General features: G+C 44.4%; 2 protein-coding genes across 3 annotated transcripts; both read left to right on the top strand.

The window, feature by feature from the left end:
- Positions 1-71: 71 nt before the first annotated feature.
- On the top strand, positions 72-2,737 carry tmem18 (transmembrane protein 18). Its single transcript, XM_061812367.1, has 5 exons — positions 72-256; positions 360-477; positions 1,146-1,200; positions 1,271-1,364; positions 2,415-2,737. The coding sequence occupies exons 1-5, from the start codon at positions 164-166 to the stop codon at positions 2,505-2,507; spliced, it is 453 nt and encodes a 150-aa protein (XP_061668351.1). The 5' UTR covers positions 72-163; the 3' UTR covers positions 2,508-2,737.
- A 5,247-nt stretch (positions 2,738-7,984) lies between these two features.
- Positions 7,985-19,497, top strand: acp1 (acid phosphatase 1). 2 transcript variants are annotated; one of them, XM_061811529.1, is made up of 6 exons: positions 7,985-8,116; positions 9,238-9,311; positions 10,275-10,388; positions 16,538-16,599; positions 17,164-17,269; positions 19,276-19,497. In XM_061811529.1, the coding sequence occupies exons 1-6, from the start codon at positions 8,014-8,016 to the stop codon at positions 19,351-19,353; spliced, it is 537 nt and encodes a 178-aa protein (XP_061667513.1). In that variant the 5' UTR covers positions 7,985-8,013; the 3' UTR covers positions 19,354-19,497. The 2 variants fall into 2 exon arrangements, with proteins under 2 accessions (XP_061667513.1, XP_061667512.1); XM_061811528.1 differs by lacking the exon at positions 10,275-10,388 and adding an exon at positions 10,123-10,236.
- The last annotated feature ends 4,397 nt before the right edge of the window (positions 19,498-23,894 follow it).

Genomic DNA, 23,894 nt, shown 5'->3' with positions numbered 1-23,894 from the left:
ATGTCTATTTTACTTCTCTTTATTTACAGGTAATTCCTTTTCGTACGTCCTTTGACGTCATTTAAGTGCGACGGCAAAGGTTAGTGGTGACGTCATTCGTCTTTGTTGACATGCTAAAATCTAGGCTACATATTTAGCAATCTTTTCTGTCTTATTTGTTTTCATGGCGAGCCCAAAACCCGTCAACGTCAGCTCCGTGCCCGTAGATGAATTCAGCAATATACGAATTACATCCATTTGGACGCTCCTCGTCTCTGTAGGTTCAACTTTATTGACATGCTCGCGCAGCCTTTGCATGATCACGTCTAAACAATCAAATTTATTGTCGTTATTTGACTTTATTTGTGTTATTGTTTTAGGTGAAGTGGTCGGAGCCGTGGCTGATTGCCGGTGTTGTCTTTCACATAGTTTGTCTTTTCCTGACTGTGCTGACGTGCAAGTATTACAGAGCGCAGATTTGCCACTTCCTCCTCATACGTAAGTGCACAAAACAGTATTGCCCGTACAAAAGTATTCTTGTGGTTCAAACGCATCGCACATGGAATTGTAAAAGTTTAAAAACAAAGGTTAATTTTAATATGACACATTTATATTTCAATACAATTCAACTTTATGGGCAGTGATTATCTGGCATACCACCAGAGGGAGCCCCCGTACCGCTAGTGGAAATACTACCACTTTGGAGAACCAATCCATCCATCCATTTTCCAAGCCGCTCATGCTCACAAGGGTCGCGTGACTGTCACAATCTATCCCAGCTATCATCTGGCAAAAAGCAGACTGCACCTTGAACTGGTCGTCTGAGTTCAAATTGAAACGTTTAAAACATTTTTAAATTATTTTGATGATGAATTTTGATATAGAGTATATGAATAAAAAAAAAAAATGTATGGGCCACTGAGATGTGGAGCATGCGTGTCGAATGAAAATGTTTAATGAAACACAGCGGTCTTTGTTTTTACTGAAATTGTGGTTTTGATGTCCAGTAAATGCAAAACAGACTTCTACTAAATTTTAATCAGGCTTTGTTTTCACAAAATTTCACCAATTTTATTTGCAAATTTACACACTTTTAATAAGCTAATGTGACGCGTTGCTTTGACGTCGACACACAAGTCTTTTATCCCTGTTTGTGTCTCCCACAGTTGCCTTGGTGTACAGCGCAGAGTATTTAAACGAACTAGCGGCGATGAACTGGAGGTGAGCTGACGATATCAATATGAATAATTGCTATGATGATGTGCGTTGTTTGACAAGCACCCGTTTGCAGGTCTTTCTCCGAGTTCCATTACTTTGACTCCAAGGGCATGTTCATATCGCTGGTCTTCTCCATCCCGTTGCTCTTCAACGCCGTCATCATCGTGGTGAGTGCTTATTGATTATCTCGTCATATTTAATTCCCTTTTGTGTGATACGAGACAGACAAATATCCAGAGAGGGCCTCAGCTCCTCAGTAAACTCTTTGCGCAATATAAATGTCTAAATGGAGCCAAAGGTACAGATTTGGACTTGGCTGACTAATCGCGCTAATGCTAATGCTAATTGATAATGCCATCATATTTGTCTCTGTATGAAAAATTTCTCAAGTGCCTCTGGTCACAGAGCTGCTTCACTGGAGATTTATTTACCGGAATTCCCGGCGTGACGGTCTGAGCGCTCCCCCGTGCTGAAATGTCTCCTTGTGGTTAATGCGCATGCGTTACTAACGGGGGAACTCTGTGTACGTAGCAGACGTACTGGGAAATCCCCCAGTCTCGTAGTTCCCCTTCTTCTACATCGAGGGAGCTAACATACTTTGTTGATAAAAATATATACACATATTTGTACGTTCGCTGTGTGCGTCATTCTGAGACGTCCGTAGCGGACACGAGCACTCGGCGACAAGTTGTCGAATGGCGCACGTTGAAGCATGGACGGGGATGTTTCAGACTGCCCGGACGTTCACAAAACATGTGCGCATTGCGCGTTAATCACAGGGAGACTTTTCAGAACCGGCAGCGCGACTTTTTTCCACACGCTTTCAAGCCTGCGGTTTATGCGGTGATGCGGCGCTAGCGTTAGCGCACCTGGTTATCAGCCTCGGTAGACAGAAGGAGGTTAACGCGAGCGCCGCGTTAGCGTTAAACTCTTTCTTTGTACCGAGGCTTATATAATCAAGTGCGCTCTGTAGGCCGGGAATTATGCTATTTATGTTTTCATTTAAGCTAGCTAGCTGATAGCTAGTAGCCAAACGCTGTCCTGAAGCTTTTAGAGCGCTGCCGCGAGTTGTGTGCGTGTCAAATTGAAACCATACAAGAGGAGAGAGGAAAAAAAAAAAGTTTGATACCGTCTCTCTCCAATCGCCGCTTTTCACCTATCGCGAGTGCGCGTGAAAGTTGTCGGCCCGTTGATCAGCGAGCGCCGACTGTGCGCAGGCGGTGTGGCTGCGGAGGACCTTCTCCACCATGGCCGAGCTGAAGACGCTGCAGCTCAAGCGGAAGGCCCGCCTGCCCAAGAAAAGCGACTGATCCGTTTGGGCTCAAACGTCACAAAGGGACCGGAGTTCTGTTCTTAAGCAGAGGTGGACAAGCTGGGGCCTGCGGGCCACGGACGCGACCCCCCCCCCCCCCACCCCCCTCCGGATCATAAAAAATCCAAAAACAAGTCCGCTCGCAGAGGATTTGTTAGGAAAGACGGAACGGCGCCAACCCCCGTGTGTGGAAGCCATGTCGGAAAGAGACCAAAATGGTTTGTATTTAAATGTGTCATTAAAACCTTTTTATCGAACGATAAAGTTTTGTAAGTTTGTCAAGGGTGGACTAGCTTCACGGCGGTCTTCGACTTGCCATTACATTTTGTGTTGTGTCCTTTTTCCTCTCCAATGAACAGGAAAAATGGATCCCATACCTAAGCTAGGAACACAACGACACGTTTGAGCCGCAAAAATGTCCGCTTCAAAAAACCCAGGCCGGAATATATCCCGCCGCGTCGTCACTGCGACAACGAGGCGCTCTAAAGCCATCTCGTCTCGGGCGGAAAAGATGGAGAAATTGGGTCAAAGCGACGGAATAGATGAAGTTCAAATATGCGTGTGTTGATGGATATTTTGAGGAAATGTGAGATTCTCATCAACAGTTAATCTTGATGGGTGGCGCGGCGGAGCAGCTGATTACAGTTGTGAGGACCGGGGTTCGAGTCCCGGCCCCGCCTGTGTGGAGTTTGCATGTTCTCCCCGTGCCTGTGTGCCTTTCCTCCCGCATCCCGAAAACTGATTGGAGACTCGAAATTGCCCCCGTCGGTGTGATTGTGATTGCGGATGTTTGTCTCGATGTGCCCCGCGATGGCCGGCGACCAGTTGAGGGTATGCCCCGCCTCCTGCCCGATGACAGCCGGGATAGGCTCTGGCACTCCCGCGGCCCTTGTGAGGATAAGCGGCTCAGAAAATGGATGGATGCAATCTGCTTTTTACATGTGAAAAAGAAAACCTTACGTTTTGAATTTTTGTCTTCCATATTTTTTTTTTTTTTTTTTTGTCAGGCGCTAGTTTTTCCCGGTTCTGTTCCTCCGTGTAACTGATTGGCCTCATAAACTCTTTTGTTGTTTCTGCTGTGTTGGATTTCATAGTTTTATGACTCGGGGGTTGAGATGGATATTCATCAGAGTTCCCAACACAATGTGGGAGGAAAGGTGGATTCGCTACGGAGCCAAGATTCGGACCCAGACCCTCTGGAAGAGTTCTGCTCTTTTTCTAGGTGGATTGCAAGGGTGGGCCGGGATCTGAATCAAACCCACCCTCTCTTGACAAATCCTCCTAACTCTGGAGACGTAAAAAAAATATGTACGATCATCCATGTATCTGGTGGAGATGGGGTGCTTTCCCACCCCTCCCCTAATGTGTACCGTGGAATGCAACCCATAACGGCCGCCTTTCTGTTTGATTTGGGACATTTTTGTCAGTCCAGTTATGATGATCACGTCCGCCCAGTTTCGTGTTGAGCGGTGAAACGGTCGTCTTTGCAAGGCTTGTTTGCATGAAATTCACAACCAAATGGCTGCCTAATGATATAATTAATTAGAATTAAAAGAATGAAAGTTTTTGTAAGAGTGTATCGAGCAAACGGCTTTTGTGCTGCTCATTGTGGTGTGTTCACCGATGATCATATAAGTACAAACCTGATATACTGTTGGTTGAAAGGTCTTAACTCCTCTGTCGGCTCATTAGTACAGCACTAATATTTGTCATTGTGCGTCGGGGATAAAGAACACGACTGTGAGTACCATTACAGTCTTTCTACACGTGTTGCTGCACCAGTTGTGTACAGTTCATCGCTTAATGGATTCAAACACCGCGACACAGAAGTTCACGTCGCACAAATTCATTTCTTCGTCCGTCGAACACGGTCACGACAACTTATTTACGCAAGACGCGGGAGGGTCAGGTAAACACAAACACGTCGAGGTAATTAACGGGTTTTCCCCTGAGCTGCGGCCCTCTTGCCGAATTCTCACCCCGTTGACGAACATTTTCCTCCATCTGACGTGGCCTAAACGGTTTTGCTTTCTCCGAGTCATTCGCCGCAAATTAAGGCCCGTCCTGCGGGCGTAAACGGAAGCGGCTGGCTCAATTAAAGAAAAGGCGCCGCAAATGAAAACATTCAATTTCCGCCGCTGTTGTTGTAACGTGTCTTAATGAGGCCTCATTATGCACGCGGCCACTAATTGCCGCCGGGAAGGTCTCGCCGCACTGAATCGGTCGGCCTCTATTTGTCGCCAGCTCGTTTTACAGTATCACCAAAAACAAATTTGCTTGCAGGATGACTACTGCGGTTTTGTCAGGTTAGATTCACTCAAATGCAACTTAAAAGTTTTTGGTTTGGTCATTTTTTTTACTCACTAGCAGATGGGCGATCAAGTAATTTGGAAAGATAAACTATTTGTGGGGGCTTCAAAAGGGACATTGGAACATAAACACACAATATTGTTGAACATAACACAACATTGTGGAACATAAACATTAATGCAGACAAATGATCTTCAATATTGTGGAACATCAACACGGACACACATCATTGTGGAATATAAACACTGATGCACACAACATTGTGAAACAAACATACGCACGCAATATTGCCAAGCATGAATTAACATGAATGGTGCACACAGTGTTGTAGAACATGAACGCCGACGCATAAAACATTTTGGAACGTAAACGCGGACTCGCGCGACATTATGAAACATAAACACGGCCTTACACAACAGTGTGGGACGCTCGCCTGAATGTAATTCATCTGAAATTGTTTCTGGTGCTGCCGTTTTGGTTCGCGACTCGTCCTCCGCCTCAACAGAATGCAGATTGAGTTATAGACGTGGGAACCTCGCCGCTGACATCAACTGACAAATTCATGTGGATTTATGAATACGATGTCTTGACCCCTGCCAAACGAGGTACAAGCCTCTCCATGCGCGAGTGCACGACGGGCCGCGTTTACGAGAGGATTTCGTACGTCCCCGACACCCTCAATTGACATATGCGTTGGACTGATCCAAAAGCTTAGCAAACCGGCCAAAATGTAATAGTAGAATCAATAACTCTCTTGGATGGCGTCAACGGAACTTGGGCCTGCATTTTATCAGATTGTCCATCTGTCATTTTGACAAATCGCCCGAGTGGCCTCATTGCAAACTGGGGCGGGCCCCTTTCATCCTGCCTGTGGGGAATACAAAAAAAATTGTCATAAAAAAAGTATTATCTACCTTTTTGCGTCGTCATCTCGCCAGAACCGTCACAAAATCATCCCGCCGGTGGCAGTTTCCCACTTGTGAGGTACGCTGAACATAAAAGATCTTTGAGAGGGGTTAAGTAAAAATGAACAATTGAGATCATGTGCTTGCACAAGTGCGCACACCCTCTTATAACTAGGGGACGTGACTGTGCACACACAGGGAGGAAAAAAAGTCCTTTGATAAGACTTCATTCAAACATCGGTTGCACATATTTGATCATTATCAGAGGAAAAGGGGAAAATTATGTCAGTTTACCACATTTTAATCATCTGCAACGGTTGTACATGATCGAATTTTAAGTGCTCTGCGTGTGTGTGTGTGTGCAAAATACACTAATCCACGGCCTGAGGGTTTTACGGCAAAATGTTTTTTTTTTGTAATGGAGTTAAGAGGAGAGTTTGTGGTTCAGTTCCTATTTCTGAGTTACTGTAACACAAAAAGTATCACTGACAAGTTTTATTTTTTGAAATATACAATCAATCAATCAAAAAAAAAAAAGAGAGCGCAAAACAAATGGCCCCGTCAAGCACAAATGTTGCTAATTTCATCCGAACCGCCTCAGCTGCCTGACACCATTTTGTTCTTGTGTCTTCTTTGTGTTCTTTGGCCCAGTTTTTCTTCTTCACAGAGACAGGTTTTCCAATATCGTCGAAGCAAAGCTCCCGAAGCCCAAGCTGTTGGTCAGCGACAGATTGCATGGATGAGCCACGACTGCATGACAAATGATTGTTGACACCTCGACGGTGGTTGATGGGTTGTTCTTCCTGTGGTGCGGTGGTTTCCCCCCAAAAAATGTATCCTGCAAAATCTGCCTTATCATAATGGAAACACCCCCCCCCCCAAAAAAAAAAAAAAAAAAAAAATCTCATTTATGTAGGAAAAGTCGTAATTTCTTTGGGGGTGAAACACATTTTAAAATGGTAATTCATCATGGACACTGTGGAATGCAAGAGAAAATGTTAAAAAAATGTATTTTATTTTATTCTTTACACAAGTTCGACCAATACATGACTCATCTAATTACGTGAGGGGAAAAAAATAATCTCCTGATTTAGCATTTTTATGACGCATCGCCTTCCAATCGTTCGTCACAGCGTCCTAATTGATCCTGATAGTGAATCGTCTCCGTTACTTATGCGGATGTGAATAAGCAGCTCGAAAATACTCAAGGGAGAGTAAAGTTAGCAGCAAAAAAAAAAAAAAGAAAAAAAAAGGGAAACAGACAGGATAGCTGCTTTGTCTCCACAGCTCCAAAAGCGGTTTCACGCTGCGTATTCCTTCCGAGCGGACCTCCGCACTTTGTTCCGCTGGCGTCGCAACTGAACGGTCTCGTTGTTCGAGGCCCTTTCGTCTTGGAGGCCAACTTCCAACCGGAGCTGCCACGCTGGTTGACCCAGAGGAGTCGTGTTCTCGAAACGACATCCAATTTGGTCGCATCATTTGCCTCTTGAGACTTTCTGTCTTTGTTTTTCCTCATTTCAAGTGCCAACTTGTACACCAGATTGCAGCGCGGGCACCGCGGTCACAGATCAGCCAGGTCTCCAGTACTACAAGTGGCTTTAGAGGTTTTCCTTGTTCTAATATGCCACCGGCAAAACAAAGACAACATTGCTTTGTGGTTATTTCAGTTCATTCAAGGCATTAACCCTATTGAGACGATCCAAAACACAAGCGGATCTGTTGTCCCGGATAGCCGCTGGCGGGGTTTGCCCCTGACTGGCAACCGTAGGGCTCCTCTAGACAAACAGTCATTCTGCACTGCACAATTTGGAGCACGCCGCCCACGCCTGTGCCATTGGGATCGGTACCTTGACTTGCAAGATCATTTCGTTCAGTGGCTCAGCTTGTAAACCAATTTAGTAACACTTCAAATAAATGCTCGACTTTGAAATAAACTGAAATGCCGTTCCAGTGAACACTAGATGCATGTGCATCTATCAGGTAGATATGAATATACCCGAAAACACACACAAGTATGAGGACAACATGAAAACTCCACACATGTAACGAGATTTGAACCCATAACATCCGAACTGTGAGGCACTCCACACATGCACCATTCTATCTATCTATCTATCTATCTATCTATCTATCTATCTATCTATCTATCTATCTATCTATCTATCTATCTATCTATCTATCTATCTATCTATCTATCTATCTATCTATCTATCTATCTATCTATCTATCTTTTTTTTATAGTATTATTTTATTATATTATTACTGTCGTCCGAGTTGCGATTTTTAGTCATGCATCGGGTCGGACAGCTTTCGATTACGTCACCAAGGACCCATCGCGTTATAGGAAACATGGCGGCCTCAAGCAGCAAATCTGTCCTGTTTGTCTGTCTGGGTAAGCTGAGCACCTTTAAAAAAATAAATTAAACCAGCACAAAAATTCTAAAATGCACCCATTTACCAGTATTTTTTGGAAAATCATTTAGGCACCTTTTGATTCCAAGTGTTTATACGTTTACGTCAATGTTGTCAACGGAATAAATTTGGCGACTTTAAATATGCTTTAAATATGCTCAGAACTTCTCTTTCATCGTCCACTTAGCGTTAGTGAAGGTGAAAATATTTGGAATTCTGTTCCCCCCCACTTAGCCGCCTAGTTAACCTCCGACTATAAGATAAATCAGGGGTTAAAGGTTGCGGAGAAATCTTATCAACCAAGTTGCATAATCATGACTTGGAAAGTTCAGCGTCCATGGCGCCCTCTACCGCAAGATTTTAACATTTCAGACCTCCGCCGTAAACAAACACAATGAAGCTCAGCTTCTCGCTAACGGAGAGCTTAACCCATTTAATTGATCACTTGAATGGGGAATGTAAGTGCAGCGTGAAAAAAGAAACAAAGTAAACGCTGTTCTTTAAATGGTGCTAAGGCATAGTGATTTAAACTTAAAGCAGTAACTGTCGCACTCGTCTGCCGTTTCTTTCGTTTCCCCAAATAGAAGAAAAAGACTTACTTGACATTGTGCTTTCCAAAAAAGAAAATATTTAAGCTGTTATATCCCCAAACAAATTTGACATGTAGGCTGGTCCACTGGACATTTCAGCAGGATAATGAGCCAAAACATATAGCCAAAGAAACTCTATTGTTTGCTAGAATAGCCCAACCAATCACATTTCCTGAATTAAATCGAAAATCTATGGAAAGAACTGAAAGGTCTATAAAAGAATCTGTCTGCTTATGTGGGCGAATGGGCCAAAATCACAGCGCAATGCACGTGGTGAGTTTCTCCATACAGGAGCCATCTTGAAGCTGTCATTGCAAACCATGGCTTTTATACAAAGTCTTCAGTAAATTCCACTTGGCCTGTGTGTTCAATACTTTTTCCCCTCTGCCATTTAATATCATTACAGGGTGTATTTCTTCTACTTTCTTTGCATGTATAGGTTACTTGGGTTGACCCCAACATAATAAGAGTAAAACTCTTTGCCGTAATGTTGAAATGTTTTCTTCCACAGGGAACATTTGCAGGTCCCCCATTGCGGAGGCCGTCTTCAGGAAGATGGCAACCGACGCAGGCGTCGTCGACAAGGTACCACCCGCCGACCGTACAGTTTTTGTCTTTGATTAGCCACGTACTGTCGGTTTTGGTGAGCAGCTAGCCTATGCCAGCTGTAAAAGCCGCAAGTGCCCACATTGAAACGCGAGATATTTACAAAGAAAGACGGTACACAGAAAGAGTTTTCAAAGTTATAATACCTTAGCTTAGCTTAAGATAGCAACAGCACGGTACTAACAGGTTAGAAAAAACATACCTAAATCACTGAGACGCGGCAGTAACACGACAGCAACATGCTAGTGCGGCGCTAACAGGGCTGGTTTAAAAAAAACATACTGGTAAAAATCACAGACATGGCCGTAACACAGCAGCAAGACGCTAGCGCAGCGCTAAAAGGGCCAGTTTAAAAAAAAAAAAAACATACCGGTAAAAGTCACTTCCTCGGTACATATATTCCGCCGGTCTCACTCTTACCTTTTCCGCTGGAGTGCCCCCTAGCGGCCGCTAGGGAAAATATTCACTAATTAGCCGCATCACCGCACAAGCCGCAGGGTTGAAGGCTTATAAGGCTAAGCTAAATTACGGTAAATATTCGATTAAAAAAACGCTCCCTGGCCATAAATATAAAACAATGGAAAAACTCGTGCGGAGGTATTCTTTCACTGCCGGGCAAGCGAGATCGTGGCAGTGGTAATCCGAGGACCTTTTGGAATACGCAGGACGCGCAAAAAGTTGGGGCCGTTCCCGGGCCACCTTTCGTTTTTTTTTTTTTTTTTTCTTGAAAATCTCAAGTCGATTTCTCCAAATTGAAAAGCTTCCGTGCTCTCTCTCCTCCTCTGGCCAGTGGAGGATAGACAGCGCCGCAACGTCCACCTACGAGATCGGAAACCCGCCCGACCATCGCGGCCTCGCCTGCATGAAGAGGCACGACGTGCCCGTGAGACACGTAGCCCGGCAGGTACGATCACCACCCGCCTTTCTTCCGTGTTGTTGCAGTGGCTCATCGACAGCGGCGCCACGTCCGACTGGAATATAGGCCGCCTGCCGGACGCCCGCGGGCTGGCCTGCCTGAAGGGCCGTGGCATTGAGACCGCTCATAGGGCCCGACAGGTACCGAGCACAGCTCACAAGGCTTCCACTCGCGACATCGGAACCCATCTTCGCGTATATTTGCCTTTCTGTATTTCTGCATAGCAGTCGGCCTTATCGAGGTCTTCAAAGCAGATTTCCCGTGATTCGCAGACGCTTTCGAGCAGGGGTGGGCAAAACCCCTTTGGCTCAGGGAGCACGTTGGCATTTCAAATTTGACAGGCGGGCCAAGTCACAAGCAGACGCTTGCATATGAAAAATAACAACAACAAAGCCATTGTAGTGTTAATACTTAGATTTACTGTGTTGTTGTTTTGTGGCATTTTCTCAGAACAGCAGCTCCAAAAAAAACAACATAAAACGAGATGGTAGTTACACTATCATTTTGGCGTATGGATGTGATCTGCAAAGAAGTCCGGAAAAATAATTACTTGCTCCCCAACTTCTTTTTTTTTTTTTTTTAAAGGTTGTATTTGTTTTCCTCCCATTCTGCAGTGTTCCCCGAGCAACGCCACCATCAAAAGATTAAAAACACACATTCCGTTATTCTTCAGACAAAGCAAGCCTTGGGAGCAAAGAAACAAGAAATAAAGTAGGAAAATCAAGCAATATGCACAAGGACCTAGATTTACAGTGCTGCCAAAAGCGCATTTCATACACAAAACCAAAAAACCACAAACAAAGAGTAAAAACATTTTTTGAACGAGTTTAGAAAAGGAAAAGACGACTTACTAAAGTTAATAAAATGTGCAGTGCGGGAAATTATTTTAAATGTACAGGATTTCAAATTCTGTGGTGCCTCCATTGACCAATTTAATTTATATCTTGAGGAAGTTCGCATCTCAGATCATCTTTCCCCATTCAAATGAATGAATATGCCATTGATCCGTTCCAGTCTCCCAAAAATATCTTTTTTTTTTTTTTTTTTTTTTTTTTTAAATGAGAAAAATAATACTCTACCGTGTTGTAGTTTATAATTATATAAATACTTACACCACTATTCTTGTAATTTGTCTATAAATGATTTACTTTCTACAAGTAATATATGTTTGTTCCGTCGATCTATGGAAGGATATATTTGGTGAGTGAATTACACAGAATTGGACTAAATTTCAACAAGTTACAGTCAGTGACTTAAGAGCTCACTGGAACAGAAATCGGTGCAACAGCAGCAACTTTTGTATATTAATTTTGGTGGCATTAAAAGCATATGAAATTATTTATATATGGTAGTTCAGTTTTTCCACGTATTGCTTTTCATGCGCAATGTGTAAATATTTGTACGGCTCCGCAAGGAATAGCTGAAGGTCACTTTGGTGCTTGCAGACTTAACTTTTGTTTTGAAAGTTCACTTTATTCATATCAAAGAGATGCCCGCGGCACAATTGAGGTTGAGAAACGTCGATGTCCGTTTTTCCAGGTGGACAACTCGAGTGCAGTTGTTCAACTTTGGGTCACGCACATGCTGCATTTACGCGACAGGTGCCAATGGCCATTTCAAAATGAAATTATTATAATTTTTTTGGTAAACAAGTATAAATGGCCTTTCCTATTTGCGCTTCGATGATTCACTGGCGACCAGTTCAGCGTGTAGTCCGCCTTGAGCCCGAAGTTAGCTGGGATAGGTTCCAGAACTCCCGTGACCCTTGTGAGGATAAGCGGGTTGGAAAATGGACACGGACATGTCTTTCGTAGGTTCTCGGTTGTGTCACCCGAGAGCATCAAGTCTGAATTGTGTCACTTGAACCCCCCGCAGTGTCAGTGGAGCCTTTGGCAATGTTCACCGTCCGGATGCAAACCGTCGGCCCGCACGACGCCGCCCTTCTTTCTCCGTACGAGGCCTTCCGGGGACTCACGCGGCCATGGCGGTTCCACCCCCAGTAGCTGCAACATGCCTGACCGTCGCCACGATCGTTTGATTAAAATGTTTCTTTTATTACTCTGAAAAAAAAAAAAAAAGCAGGTCAGCACATTGTGCTCCACGTATTTGATAAAAAAAAAAAAATGAAGGGCTCTGGCGTCAGCCCTGCCTCGCTGTACAAGCTGCTGCAGGCGCTGAATCACATGGCAGGGAGAGGACGCGTCTGTAAATTTAGCATCCTCATCACTCACCATGTTTCCCTTCCCGAAAGAAGGCTAAAAAAATGTTCACCCGTTTTGGGTATTTTCCTGCGTCCGTGTGGCCCGGATCCCGCCCGAGCCCACCTCGCCCCCGTCCTCTTGAGTTGCCCATTTGTCCCGCTACAAAGCCGAGCAGTTAGAGCAAGTCTAATCTCCTCAAAGCAGAACCGCCGAGGCTGAGTCCCCATCCGCACGATCGGCTTTGACACGAGCTCGCCGATCCCACCCTCCACTAACCGGCATCACCTCGTTTCCACCCGCTCGTTTTTCCACAAACCGGTCAAAGGGGGAGACCGCGTCGGGCGAAGAAACCACCGAAAGATCCGCTTGCGCCGTTTTTGTGTCTCCCATTTATGGCAAGTCCAGGTCAAATGTTCTTTTAGGAAATTGCTGTTTACATGTTTCAATTTGTTATCAGTGAGTCAGCGTCGGAGGAATGAGCACGACTTTGGTGCCAGAACATCCATCGTCCAACAAATATGATCTGTCATCATTTGTTTTTGATGGATAACAGAAGCGCCATTCCAACCCAAATCTCATTCTGTAATGGAAGGAAATAGGTGCAAAAGGATGTTTATTACTTTAAAAGTCGGAGGTCTCGGTGAAAGACACAGAGGCCCGCCCCGCTCCCAAGCTACTAATCTTCAACCGCATTATTTATGACACTGATAAATGACGCCGGGGGATGTTGCAGCATTTGTTCACTTGCAATGATTGTTTTTACAGTGCTGCTCATGAGCTCATAATGGGCTGCAAATTATACCTCTTCCAGTCCTCTGATATATTTACTGTAGTTTCTTTTCTAAGAAGTCTTAATTCGCCAACATCCCCACATGGTAAAAAAAAAAAACTGGACTAACGTGTCTTCCATCAACATTTAACACCGTCCAGGAGTACGTTTATCGCAGAGGATAAAGTGTACGCGGCTGCCGGTTTTGTTATATATATTCTTTGTACATCTCACGCAAGGCATCACCGTTTTATTTATTTTTGAGCATTACTGCAACCAAAAAGATAGACGCTACAGAGTTGAAGCCACAAATCGACACACACGGCGCAAAAACACAAGTTTAATTTTCTGTTTCACTATGTGAAGTCAAATCAGATGAATCCTCTTCTGTTTCAGCTCCGGCAGGATCACCAAAATGATTTCATTTAGTTAAAGGTCAGAATAAGGAGGGAAGAGATGTTTTCTTTCAGGTCCAAACTTTCCATGCATTTCCGGTGAAACGTTTTGGGGAACCATCCACGAGTTTGTGACTTTACAGTACTCTGCTTGAATCTTGACAGAACTGCTGGAAGGTTGCCTCGCTCGCACGTGCCTTTTCAGATCTGTCCACAAAGCGTCGATGGGATTCAGATCGGGGTTGTCAATTGTGGGCAAACGGCTCCATTTTAGTTTCATCAGACCACGGGGCATGTCTCCAAAAGTTAAGATCTTTGTCTTCTGAGTGGCCTTTCAGCCCGTGTCTGTCTGGGGGCCATTTCACTCTGGATAACGACATTTTCTTACTGGCTTCATCCTGCGTCTTCACAAGGTCTTTCGCTTTTGTTCTGGGATTGCTTCGCACATTTTGGACCAAAACACATTCATCTCTAGAGCACAGAACCGGTCTCCTTCCTGAACGGTGCGATGGCTGGACATTCCCAAGATGTTTACACTTGCGTATAATTGTTGGAGGAGACGAGCGTTCTCCCTTCAAACATCCGGAAATTGTACCCAAGGATGAGCCCGACTTGTGGTAGATTTCTTTTGATGTTTATATGATTTCAGACAAGGAAGCAGAGTGTTTGAGTTGCAGCCTTAAATACGTCCCCAGGTGTGCCGTCAGTGAACTCACGTGTGGTCAGTTAACCTATCAGGAGCTTCCAAAGCACTGACCTCATCATCTGGGCTTCCCCACGTTCTTTAGTTCTTTTTTATCTCGGTAAACTTTTGACCTCGAAGAAAATAATGCAAAATTCCCTCAGAAAGTCTTTCTCTCATTATTGAATTGTATAATTTTGGTGATCCTTACTGACCTGAAACAGGAGAGTTTGAATCTGATTTGATTTCAAGCAGTGAGACAAAGAATGAGGTGTGTTGTTTGCAGAGTGTATGCAAACGTCTGGCTTCGACTCTTAACTCTGTGCCAGATATTCCATGTAGACAAATCCACTTTCGGTCATGTGGTAGAGTCAGTTGAAGCCCCGCCCTCCCTTTTCTTTCTGCTAAGTTGAAGGGAATATCAGTGTTGCGCGGGTCTGAACATAAAAGGTAGCGCAATGGTAACATTGCTCAGTGCGGTAGCCGGGTTCAAACTGAGGTTGTGAACCTGTAACTTGTCCGGATTGAATTTGACGGGAAATGCATGAGGTCCTGTACGCTTGCATTGTTCCTCTGCACTTTTACTCATTTGTCTCTAAAAATTGTCGCGACTTAATCATCCGACTTCCTCAAAAGTACTCGAGGCGCCGTCGCGCTTGTCTGAGGCTTCCGTCAAGCGGTTCCCAAAAAAAAAAAAAAAAAATCTTACCGACCTATTCCCAGAATTGCCACGTCGTCCGGATCCTCAGGGTTGTCCTCGAGAAGGGGAATCCTGCGGTTTGTCCTGTTTTGGACAAGAAAGCAAGTTGGCCATATGTCATTCGCCAAGCAGTTCAATCCGCATTCCTGAGACAGGCACAAAAACGCGACCTTTCAAAGGGAATCGAGACTGCTGTGTTGTGGCGCTTCAAGTGTCAATGACAATCGTAAAATGATAGAAAATGGAATACGGATGGGGAGGGATGGATGATTGTCACCCGGGCCGTTGAGGTCACAGGAAAGAGGAGCGTCCGCGGGCCGGCTGCAGGTCGCAGTCCGCCCAGCGTCTCCGAGGTCTTCAGCTTCTTGGCCGCACAAACATGCAATTTTTATCATGCATCAAGCGCGTGAAGTTATGTGCGAGCTGGACGAGATTCAAGAATCTTTACTGAAGCCCTGTCAGATGAATTCAATATTCTGGCATGAAATGATGCGTATGCTTTTAGATAACAGGTGTCAAACTCAAAGACCGTGGGCCCGATCCCGCCCGCCACCTCATTTTTTTTTTGCGGCCCGGTAAAGCAAATCACATGCATCTAATTCATGTTTCTTGCTAATATCTGTATCCAATTTCCAAGCCCATTTCACATTTGATAACATTGAGGTATATCATGGTGTCTTTGATGACCAAAGCATTTTTTAAATTGGACTTTTATTCAGTTTGTCGTGCACAGCGTTCTGCAATTTGCAGGGGATGGAAATCTTGAACAAAAGCAACCCGCCACTAATTGATACGGGTTAATAATTGTCTATAAAACCCACAAGATGGCTGCCAAGCTTTACAGAAAAAAGTATTTGAATGGTTGATTCACTCGAGTAAATTTGGGATTCAGATCAAAAGATGAAGATGAGACAAAAGGATTCCATCTTTTACGTCGCGATATTTGCATCAAGCCGTGTTGAACAACTCTGGACAGAGAACCTTTTGTTTGAAGCCAAATAAAAAAATAAATAAAATGGGCGAGCAGATGGGGGCCACTTTCGAAAGATGAGCAGATGTACAAAAGCTGCGACTAAATTTTGGCAACAAAATCAAACGTATGGAAATGAAGGTTGCACGTTATATAAAATCATAGGACGAGGCGAAGTTATAGCGGCCTTCTGAGCGAAACCACAACTACTAATGTGGCGGCCCGCGGCAAAATTGAGGTTTTCACCCGTGGTCTGTGGAGAGAGATTTTGGCACACTGCACTGCGAAAATGTCACAAAAGCCGACAACACAGATGAATGAAAATACTTTTCTCATTGTTAACTGTGATATTTATTGTACTCCTCTTAAAATAAACATGCTGAAATGTTTATTTTATCTTTTTGATACTGATTTCTTCATGACTTTGGTGGCCGGTCAGTGCTCTAGCACCCTCTATTGGCCGGCTGCCACTGCGACTTCAGTAAGAACGAGGTTATGACGAACTTTTTGTCTTGTCGAAATGGGAAAAGTGGAAGACTGACTTTTTTATTGTTTTTGTCTCTCGTTTCCAGGTGACGAACGATGACTTTCTGAACTTTGAATTCATTCTCTGCATGGATGAGAGCAATTTGAGGTATGTCGGTCTCCATTGAATTTGTGTGAAAACGGCCGCCGGTGACGCGTTCACTGTTGTTGATGGCTCTCGAAAAGAATGAAAAAATAGAAGGGATCAAATCAGGGCGCGGTGAAAAGTTCCTCGCAAGGTGTGCGCTAACGGCCCACGTATTCCCAGCAACAATGAGCTGTAACGTTTAGGCGAATGCCTCCTTTTAATGAGCAATATACCTCCTTAATCTCTTTCCACAGGTCAGGGTGAGTTTCCCCCCCCCCCCCCTACTTTGAACGTTTAGGGGTCATTTTTGAGATCACATGCCCACGGCAGATCAGATCTGTAAGGAGCTTAGCGAGTTCCTTGGATGCCATGACTGTGCTCCTTGGGCAGTTTTTTTTTTTTTTTTCTTTCTCACTTATTTTTCTCAGCAAATGTTAATCTGACCAGACTGAGAAAAGTCGAACTTGTGGCAAGCGAAAAGGCCCGATCGGGCCATTTGGTGTTGTCTGGTAACGGACAAATCGCCTCAGTTTCTTTTGGAGCACATGTCAGCATATTTTACATTTCCCGTCCTTGTCCTTTCAGCGACTTGAAACGTAAAGCCGTCGCGGTGAAGAATCACCGAGCCAAAATCGAACTGCTTGGTACATATGACCCGCAGAAGCAGCTGATCATCAAAGATCCCTATTATGTGAGTAGTCCGGTGAAATGAGTTGTTGTTTTCTAAACAGAAAAGAGTGGACGTAAAACAGGTGCTGCGAAACTCTCCCGAGGATTTTGCCTTTCCAAAAGCAGCTTTAGCTTGGCTTCACTCCTCTGGAATGTCCGAAGGGGATGTGACGCTCTTTCATCGAGCCGTTATTTACTCGTTGCCTTTACATAAGAGAGGAATCGGACGCAATCAACGGAACGGCAATGGAGTACGTGAGGAAGAATCTCTATTGCCAAACAGGCCCCCCCCAAAAAAAAATGGTCCGCTACATACGTTGGGCTGTGGCGAGTTTTACACAAAAATCAGATATCAGAGCCACAGCTCAAGATCCGCCGTTTACCCACGTTGGTCTTTTGCTCGGATCACCTGGCGGACAGCGACGATTACTTTCAACGGGGCGGGGGAAGTGAATGTTGGGTGTTAGAGACGGCTCCCTTTTCCCCTTTTCCCCTTTCCCCTTCCCCCTTTGCGTTGCCGAATTATCTGACAAGTGGTTGTTGTCCCACCTCTCTCGTAGCTTCTACGGTACAGCCGAAGTGTCCAAAAGCGGCAGCCCACTTCGTCTTCCGTTATGACCTGCGACACGGGAAAAGAAAAAAAAAAAAAAAAAAGCAAAACGCTGCTGGCTTATACGGGCCTCCATTTCATGCAAAGTAATAGGCTTACTTAATCTTGTCAGGCTTTTATCGGCTGGAAAATATTGTACATTGCAAACTTTTTACACATTTGATTTGGTCTTTAACGAGATTTGGCATGTTCAGATTTTTGTCCGTGGTCAAATATTTGGACTGTGGATGAAAGCGAGCCGGAGCAGCTCGTGTAGCTCAAATCGTCTCAGACACCAGGTTGGAATCTCGGCTCTGGACTTCCTGTGCGGAGTTTGCGTGGATTTTCTTGGGGCACTCCAAAATGGTGCACGTTGGCTTCATCGAAGTTGGGTTCGGGGTGTAATCCGCCTTGTGGTCAAATCAACTCCCCAGGAACACTAATGAGGAAAAGCGCTTTAGAAAATTGGTCAATGGATCGACATCATTGTAGGAGCAACGTGAATCCCGAATATCCGACGGTATTTATGAAAACTGACGCAGAAAGGTCAGCACTCGAAATCCGGGCCTGTTCTGTGGTCTCGGGGCAAAGAGCAAGTAAAACACGACGAGACACGGGACGTGAAAGTGACATTGGCTAGAATAACGTGGTGAATTTTCAGCGCGAATCAATTTCTTCCAACAAATAGGCCACCAGGTGCTATTCTCGTAACCTGACGGCCAGTCGTCGGCGCATAACCGATCCATTGCGGCCAGTTTCCGTGGTGTGTGCTCGAGGTTAATTTGAGCCGTGGAGCAACAACTTTGGATATTTCAAAAAGAAAAAGGCCTCCGGAAAAAAAGCCAAATCACTGGAAGATTACATCCATCTCAATAATCAAATAACTCCTGTTTTCCAAGTTCACGTCTTTTAATCAGTCAGAAGATTCTTGTTTTCGTCCAGTGCTGGCAATAACAAATCTGTTATTTGTATATAACTATTTTAATTAATCACAGAAAGAAATGGTTCCGTCTCAGTGTTTTTGTGCAACTATTGACTTTGGCTTTTACTCTCCGAGGCACGGATCTCGGGCTGATTGAGATCTCTCATCATACTAAATGCACTGTGAAAGAACTGAAAAGGCAAGAAAAAAGAAAAAAAAAAAGCCAAAGACTTTATTCCAGTACATTTTGAAGACAAACATTTTCATGCAGACGCTGTTGCCAAATTTGCTGTTGGCATCTGGAATTGCATTCCCTCAGGGCATGTTCACATCAATTCATCTGTATTTTTAAACTGCTTTCAGGCGCTGCATGTAAGCAACGTCGTCAAATTAGCACTTGGTCTTTTAACAGCATAATTTTTGCTGATTTGTATATTCTCAAACCTAAAGAAACACACCAGGTATTCGTCCTTCTCCCGGTGGACACTCATTCCTTTTTTTTCCCCCCCTTCTGCAGGGAAGCGACGAAGACTTTGAAAAGGTGTACGAGCAGTGTCGACGATGCTGCAAAGCGTTTCTCGAGTCGAACTCGTAGCGTTGGCTGTCGGTAAGGCCTTCTTCGCCCGGGTCACGCAAGCGCGTCACTGTTGAGGAAAAAAATGAATGCCGCAACGCTTCCAAGTTTGTGTTTGCACCCATTTTGTTCAACGCCTGTGTTGAAATAAAACTTTACAACTCACTCAGGTCATCTTGATACCTTTGTAACTGCGGCGCAAGATGGGGGTGTGAGCGAGAATTTGTGAATTTGTGCAAATCATACCCGGGAGTGGCGGCAGCTGGTAAAGCGTTGGCCTCACACTTCTGAGGACCGGGGATCAAATCCCAGCCCCGCCTGTGTGGAGTTTGCGCGTTCTCCCCGTGCCTGCGTGAGTTTCCTCCAGGCACTCCGGTTTCCTCCCACATCCCAAAAACATGCATCGATTGGAGACTCTAAATTGCCCCTAAAAGTGTGATTGGTTGTTTGTCTCAGTGTGCCCTGCGATTGGCTGGCGACCAGTTCAGGGTGTACCCCACCCGCCGTTCGCCTGAGGATAACTGGGATAGGCTCCAGTATGCTCATGACCAATGTTCCCTCGAAGCTGCGCAACTGCGGATTTGCGCACTTGTCGCACACTCACAGATCCAGCGCAGTGAACTACAGCCTGGCGTCTTTTTTCTTTTTTAAAAATGATTGCGCGCTGCCCCTCACAAGGAGCTGCTGCTCGGCCACACCGGGCCACACACTCTACTTCCTCGTTTACCTGACACCGCCCCCTCCATTTTTAAGGGGTACACTCATAATTACAAACGCCGAGGTATGTGAATAATTGAAGAAAAAGTGGTGAAACTGGACGAGATTTTCTCTCTCTTTTTTTTTTTTTTTTTTAAGTAAAAAAGGTCTGGTCTGAAGCCAAAGTGGAAAGTACAGGATGAGATGGTGTATAATGTTAAAATTCCACCTTGGCACAGCCTGATCGAGGATGAAAGCACAGACGATACATTGCCCAAAAAGCTAATTCTGTATTTTAAATATAGGAAGCAAGATAACATTAAGCCTAAAACTGTTTGGGAGCGTCATTCAACTTTCAACATGCATTGCGAAAGATATTCTGCAAGCAATATTTCAGTTTTACACCAAGAAAAACAGATGGGGGATATCATTGTGGGTTAAAAAAAACAAAGTTGGAAGCGACATTTCAAATTTATAGTTAATAGTTGGCTTGGTACGTATTTGTATTGTTGACATTTTCAGTGTAAGTTTGGAAAGACACAAAACTGTTCTTGAAAATGTTCTGATGGGAATGTTATCGGAACGTTTTAACGAGCCGTGTCACTTCATTGGATGACGGCGCGTACGTCCGACGTTGCTCACACTGGTCAAAGGGGGCGCTCACGGCCTTGGTGTGTTTGCTTAGACGTGTCAAAAATTAAAGGGACGATTGCTCACGACCCACGTGAGGATAAGCGGAACAGATTATGGATGAATGAATGTGACAAATGAATATGAAATGATATTAGCATTATACTCCAGAGGTGAGTTCAATCAAATAAAAAAAAAGGGGGGACGACAAAAAAGTTGCACGGCTCTGAAAAGACATTGAACGATCCCATCGCGTTTGACGAACGGCCTCTGAGGACGCTTTAAATGCTGTCCAGGGAACTTGTTGACACTCTTTAATCGATCGATCGACCGACTGCTGCTGCGGTTAACAAGAGTTCAGACGTCCTAAGCCGTTAAGATTTTAACATCAAGCGGCAGTAATTACACTTATTACCTGTTTTTGTTTTTTTTTTTTGTTTTTCCTTCCCCAATTCGAGCAAGGAGTTGAGGAAATGCGGTTTCAAAGTCCAAAGTCTTTACTCATGGAAGGACCCTCTGGGAATTTCTGTTTATTATTATTTTCATTTTACCGAAAAATGACTGCTTCATTGATCATGTGGAGGATTTGCCGTGAAAATTGGGGTGTGAGCGCACGGCTATTTTTTTGGGAAATTTTCCCCTCGTATGTATTTGACCGCTGTAATAACCATGTGGAAATGGGCTGAAACTTTGAAAGAGGGCTAAAGCATATCTATAACATCAATTTGGGGTCACGAGTTAAAAAAAAACAAACAAAAAAAACCAAATACATCACTGAATGACGGGAACCAAATCATTCGGAAAAAAATGAAAAACATCCTTCAAGAAAAGCCTCCTTTGTTGTTTTTTTTTTTATTGAGGACATCTTATTTTGTTCCGAAAGAAGTGTTTCAGCGCATTAAGTCGGTTTTTCTTTGAAGTAGTGAGCAAACGTTTTGATTGTACTTTTCAAAACTATGTCAGTAGGCTCTCGCTCGTCAAAGCTGCTTCATGCGGCAGTCCAGATGGTCTCCTAAGCAATCTGTCCATCACCCTTTTGGACACATGGCGCCGGGGGGGGGGGGACAGCCCTACACATTTGTGGTATCGCAAATACTGTATACGCTGACTCTGGCTCTGGCTCTTGGTGATTGATCCCAGATGCATATGAGCCTGATGAAGTCTTGAGACTTCTGGGCACAGTTAACGCGTTGCTTCCTGTTAAGCATCTGTAAAGTCTGGATTGTTGTAATTGATTGTTGCAACCAAACCTTTTTTTTTTTTTGCTGATCTCCCAGGTTAGCGCTGAGCCAATGATTGTATTAGCTCTCGCTCATTAGCCTCATATTTCTTGCAGAAGTTTCTTCTTTTCGCAGAATATGCAGCTGCAACGTTGTCAATTGACCAGTCCTGAAAAGTCTCTTCCAAATAATGGTGGATGGGCCCATCCATGACGCATTCACGGGGTTGTGGCCAAAGTTTAAAGGAACTAACTGCTCATTGGTGGGTTGCCAGTTGTTCCATATCAGGGCGGGGTCGCACGTGTTTTTACCATTTGCGATAGTGAAGCTCGAGTTCATGAATGCTCCAGAGAAATGGGAAATACCTGCAAGAGCAGTCAAGTGTTTGGACTTGGTTTCTCTTTCAAGAGCAGGAGAAATGGAGGACGACCGCTTGCCCGGTAGTGTCCGCTGTCCGAACTGGGAAAGCGCTGAAACGTCCGTCCAAACATCGAGTCAACGTGTACAGTAAGGCCAAAAGTGCTTATATAGTATAGTATAGTATAGTATAGTATAGTATAGATATGGATGGCTATGGAATATTTCCATCTAGCAACAATATTTTATGAGAGAATCACAAGGAAGATAATATTTCGTTCTGAATAATATTAAGGACATGAATTTAACTGTGTTGACTTGCAAGTCGTCATCCACAAATGAGTTGCTCTACACTGATCATGCACTTTGCAATCTTCTGGGCAGTCTCTCGGACTGTTTGGTTCCTTCAGTGTGGTTCTAGGCTTTCCCCTGAATCCCGAGAGGGTCAATACGTGCATTCAAGTACAAAGACGTGCCCTCCGCCGCTAAATCTCATTCCTTTAAATTATAATCCCGACTGCTCTTCTCCCGAGTCACCAAATTCTTGCCTCCACCGAAATCTCCCTTCGAACTTTCCAGCTCGAGAATCGGAAGGCCCGAATGGATTTTGCAACCAAGTACAGACATGAGGTTAGCCAGGAAAGTTTTGGAACAGTTTTTATGGAACGATGAAACCACGATGAACCTCGACCAAAGTGATGGGAAAAGAAAGGATCTGCCGATGATGATGACGTCACGGCTTGGGCTACTTCTGGAACGGGCTCACTTGTCTTTTTGGATGATCAAACTTTACACTGATGCGATTGGCTTGATCGGTATCGGACGATAATTAGTGTTTTATGCTGACCAGCTTTTTCATAATTTGCACTTCCAACCAATCACGTCTCGGATCGGCTCCGCAAAAGACATTTTGTCTACTTCGTATGCAATATATTTGAATCCAAATGCTAGTTTATTTTTAGCCTTGTCGGGTTTTGACATTATTTATGATCACTGGGCGTTGTCAAATGTAAACGCGACCGGGTGCACTCGTTAGCGCGCCGTTATGTTGAATCACTCCCTAAAGTTTTGCCGCGGGTGAAGTAATTGTCATTTAATTACGGTAAGCTACCGCCCACTTCCGTCACAGTCACTGTGATTCGACGGGCGCATATGCGTCCGCACGCCGTCGTACTCGCAAATCTGCACGAAAAATCGCGTGCGTAAAATTTGTTACGAGTTGAAATTGATATATAATTAGATATTGAAAGACGTCGCTTGTTTTGTGTAGTCTTTACCTGTGTTCCATCTAAGCTGCGCCGCTGCGCAATTGCGCACTTGTCCCGGACTCTCAGTGCACATGAAAACTGATCCAGTGCAGTGAACCACAGCCTGACGTCGTTTTTTGTGGTTGTTTATTTTTTAACACGGAAGCACAAACAACGAGCTGCTCCTCAGCCTACTTCTGCTTCCTAGTTAACCTGACACCGCCCCCTCCGCTCTTAAAGGGGTACACTCATAATTACAAACAGAACACGCACCCGCAACTTTACAACTGCGGGCATGACAGAACACACCCATAAATTTTTCAAATGTGACTGACTGCCGTCGTATTGTAAATTTGGTTTTTGACCTGACTCCAATATTTTTGAAGCTACAGTACACAAATGTACGCAGTCA

The sequence above is a fragment of the Syngnathoides biaculeatus genome, chromosome 23 (genome assembly GCF_019802595.1).
Source record: "Syngnathoides biaculeatus isolate LvHL_M chromosome 23, ASM1980259v1, whole genome shotgun sequence".
NCBI classification, from domain to species: Eukaryota; Metazoa; Chordata; class Actinopteri; order Syngnathiformes; family Syngnathidae; genus Syngnathoides; species Syngnathoides biaculeatus.
This window is presented reverse-complemented; position numbering and strand designations above follow the sequence as displayed.

Bases quoted from the DNA above. Each gene is read 5' to 3' on its own strand.
- tmem18 (XM_061812367.1), top strand. From the start codon at position 164: ATGGCGAGCCCAAAACCCGTCAACGTCAGCTCCGTGCCCGTAGATGAA. The intron at 1,201-1,270 runs GTGAGCTGACGA...ACCCGTTTGCAG, and splicing joins CTAGCGGCGATGAACTGGAG to GTCTTTCTCCGAGTTCCATT. The intron at 1,365-2,414 runs GTGAGTGCTTAT...GACTGTGCGCAG, and splicing joins TCAACGCCGTCATCATCGTG to GCGGTGTGGCTGCGGAGGAC.
- acp1 (XM_061811529.1), top strand. From the start codon at position 8,014: ATGCATCGGGTCGGACAGCTTTCGATTACGTCACCAAGGACCCATCGC. The intron at 10,389-16,537 runs GTACCGAGCACA...TCTCGTTTCCAG, and splicing joins CCGCTCATAGGGCCCGACAG to GTGACGAACGATGACTTTCT. The intron at 16,600-17,163 runs GTATGTCGGTCT...TTGTCCTTTCAG, and splicing joins ATGGATGAGAGCAATTTGAG to CGACTTGAAACGTAAAGCCG.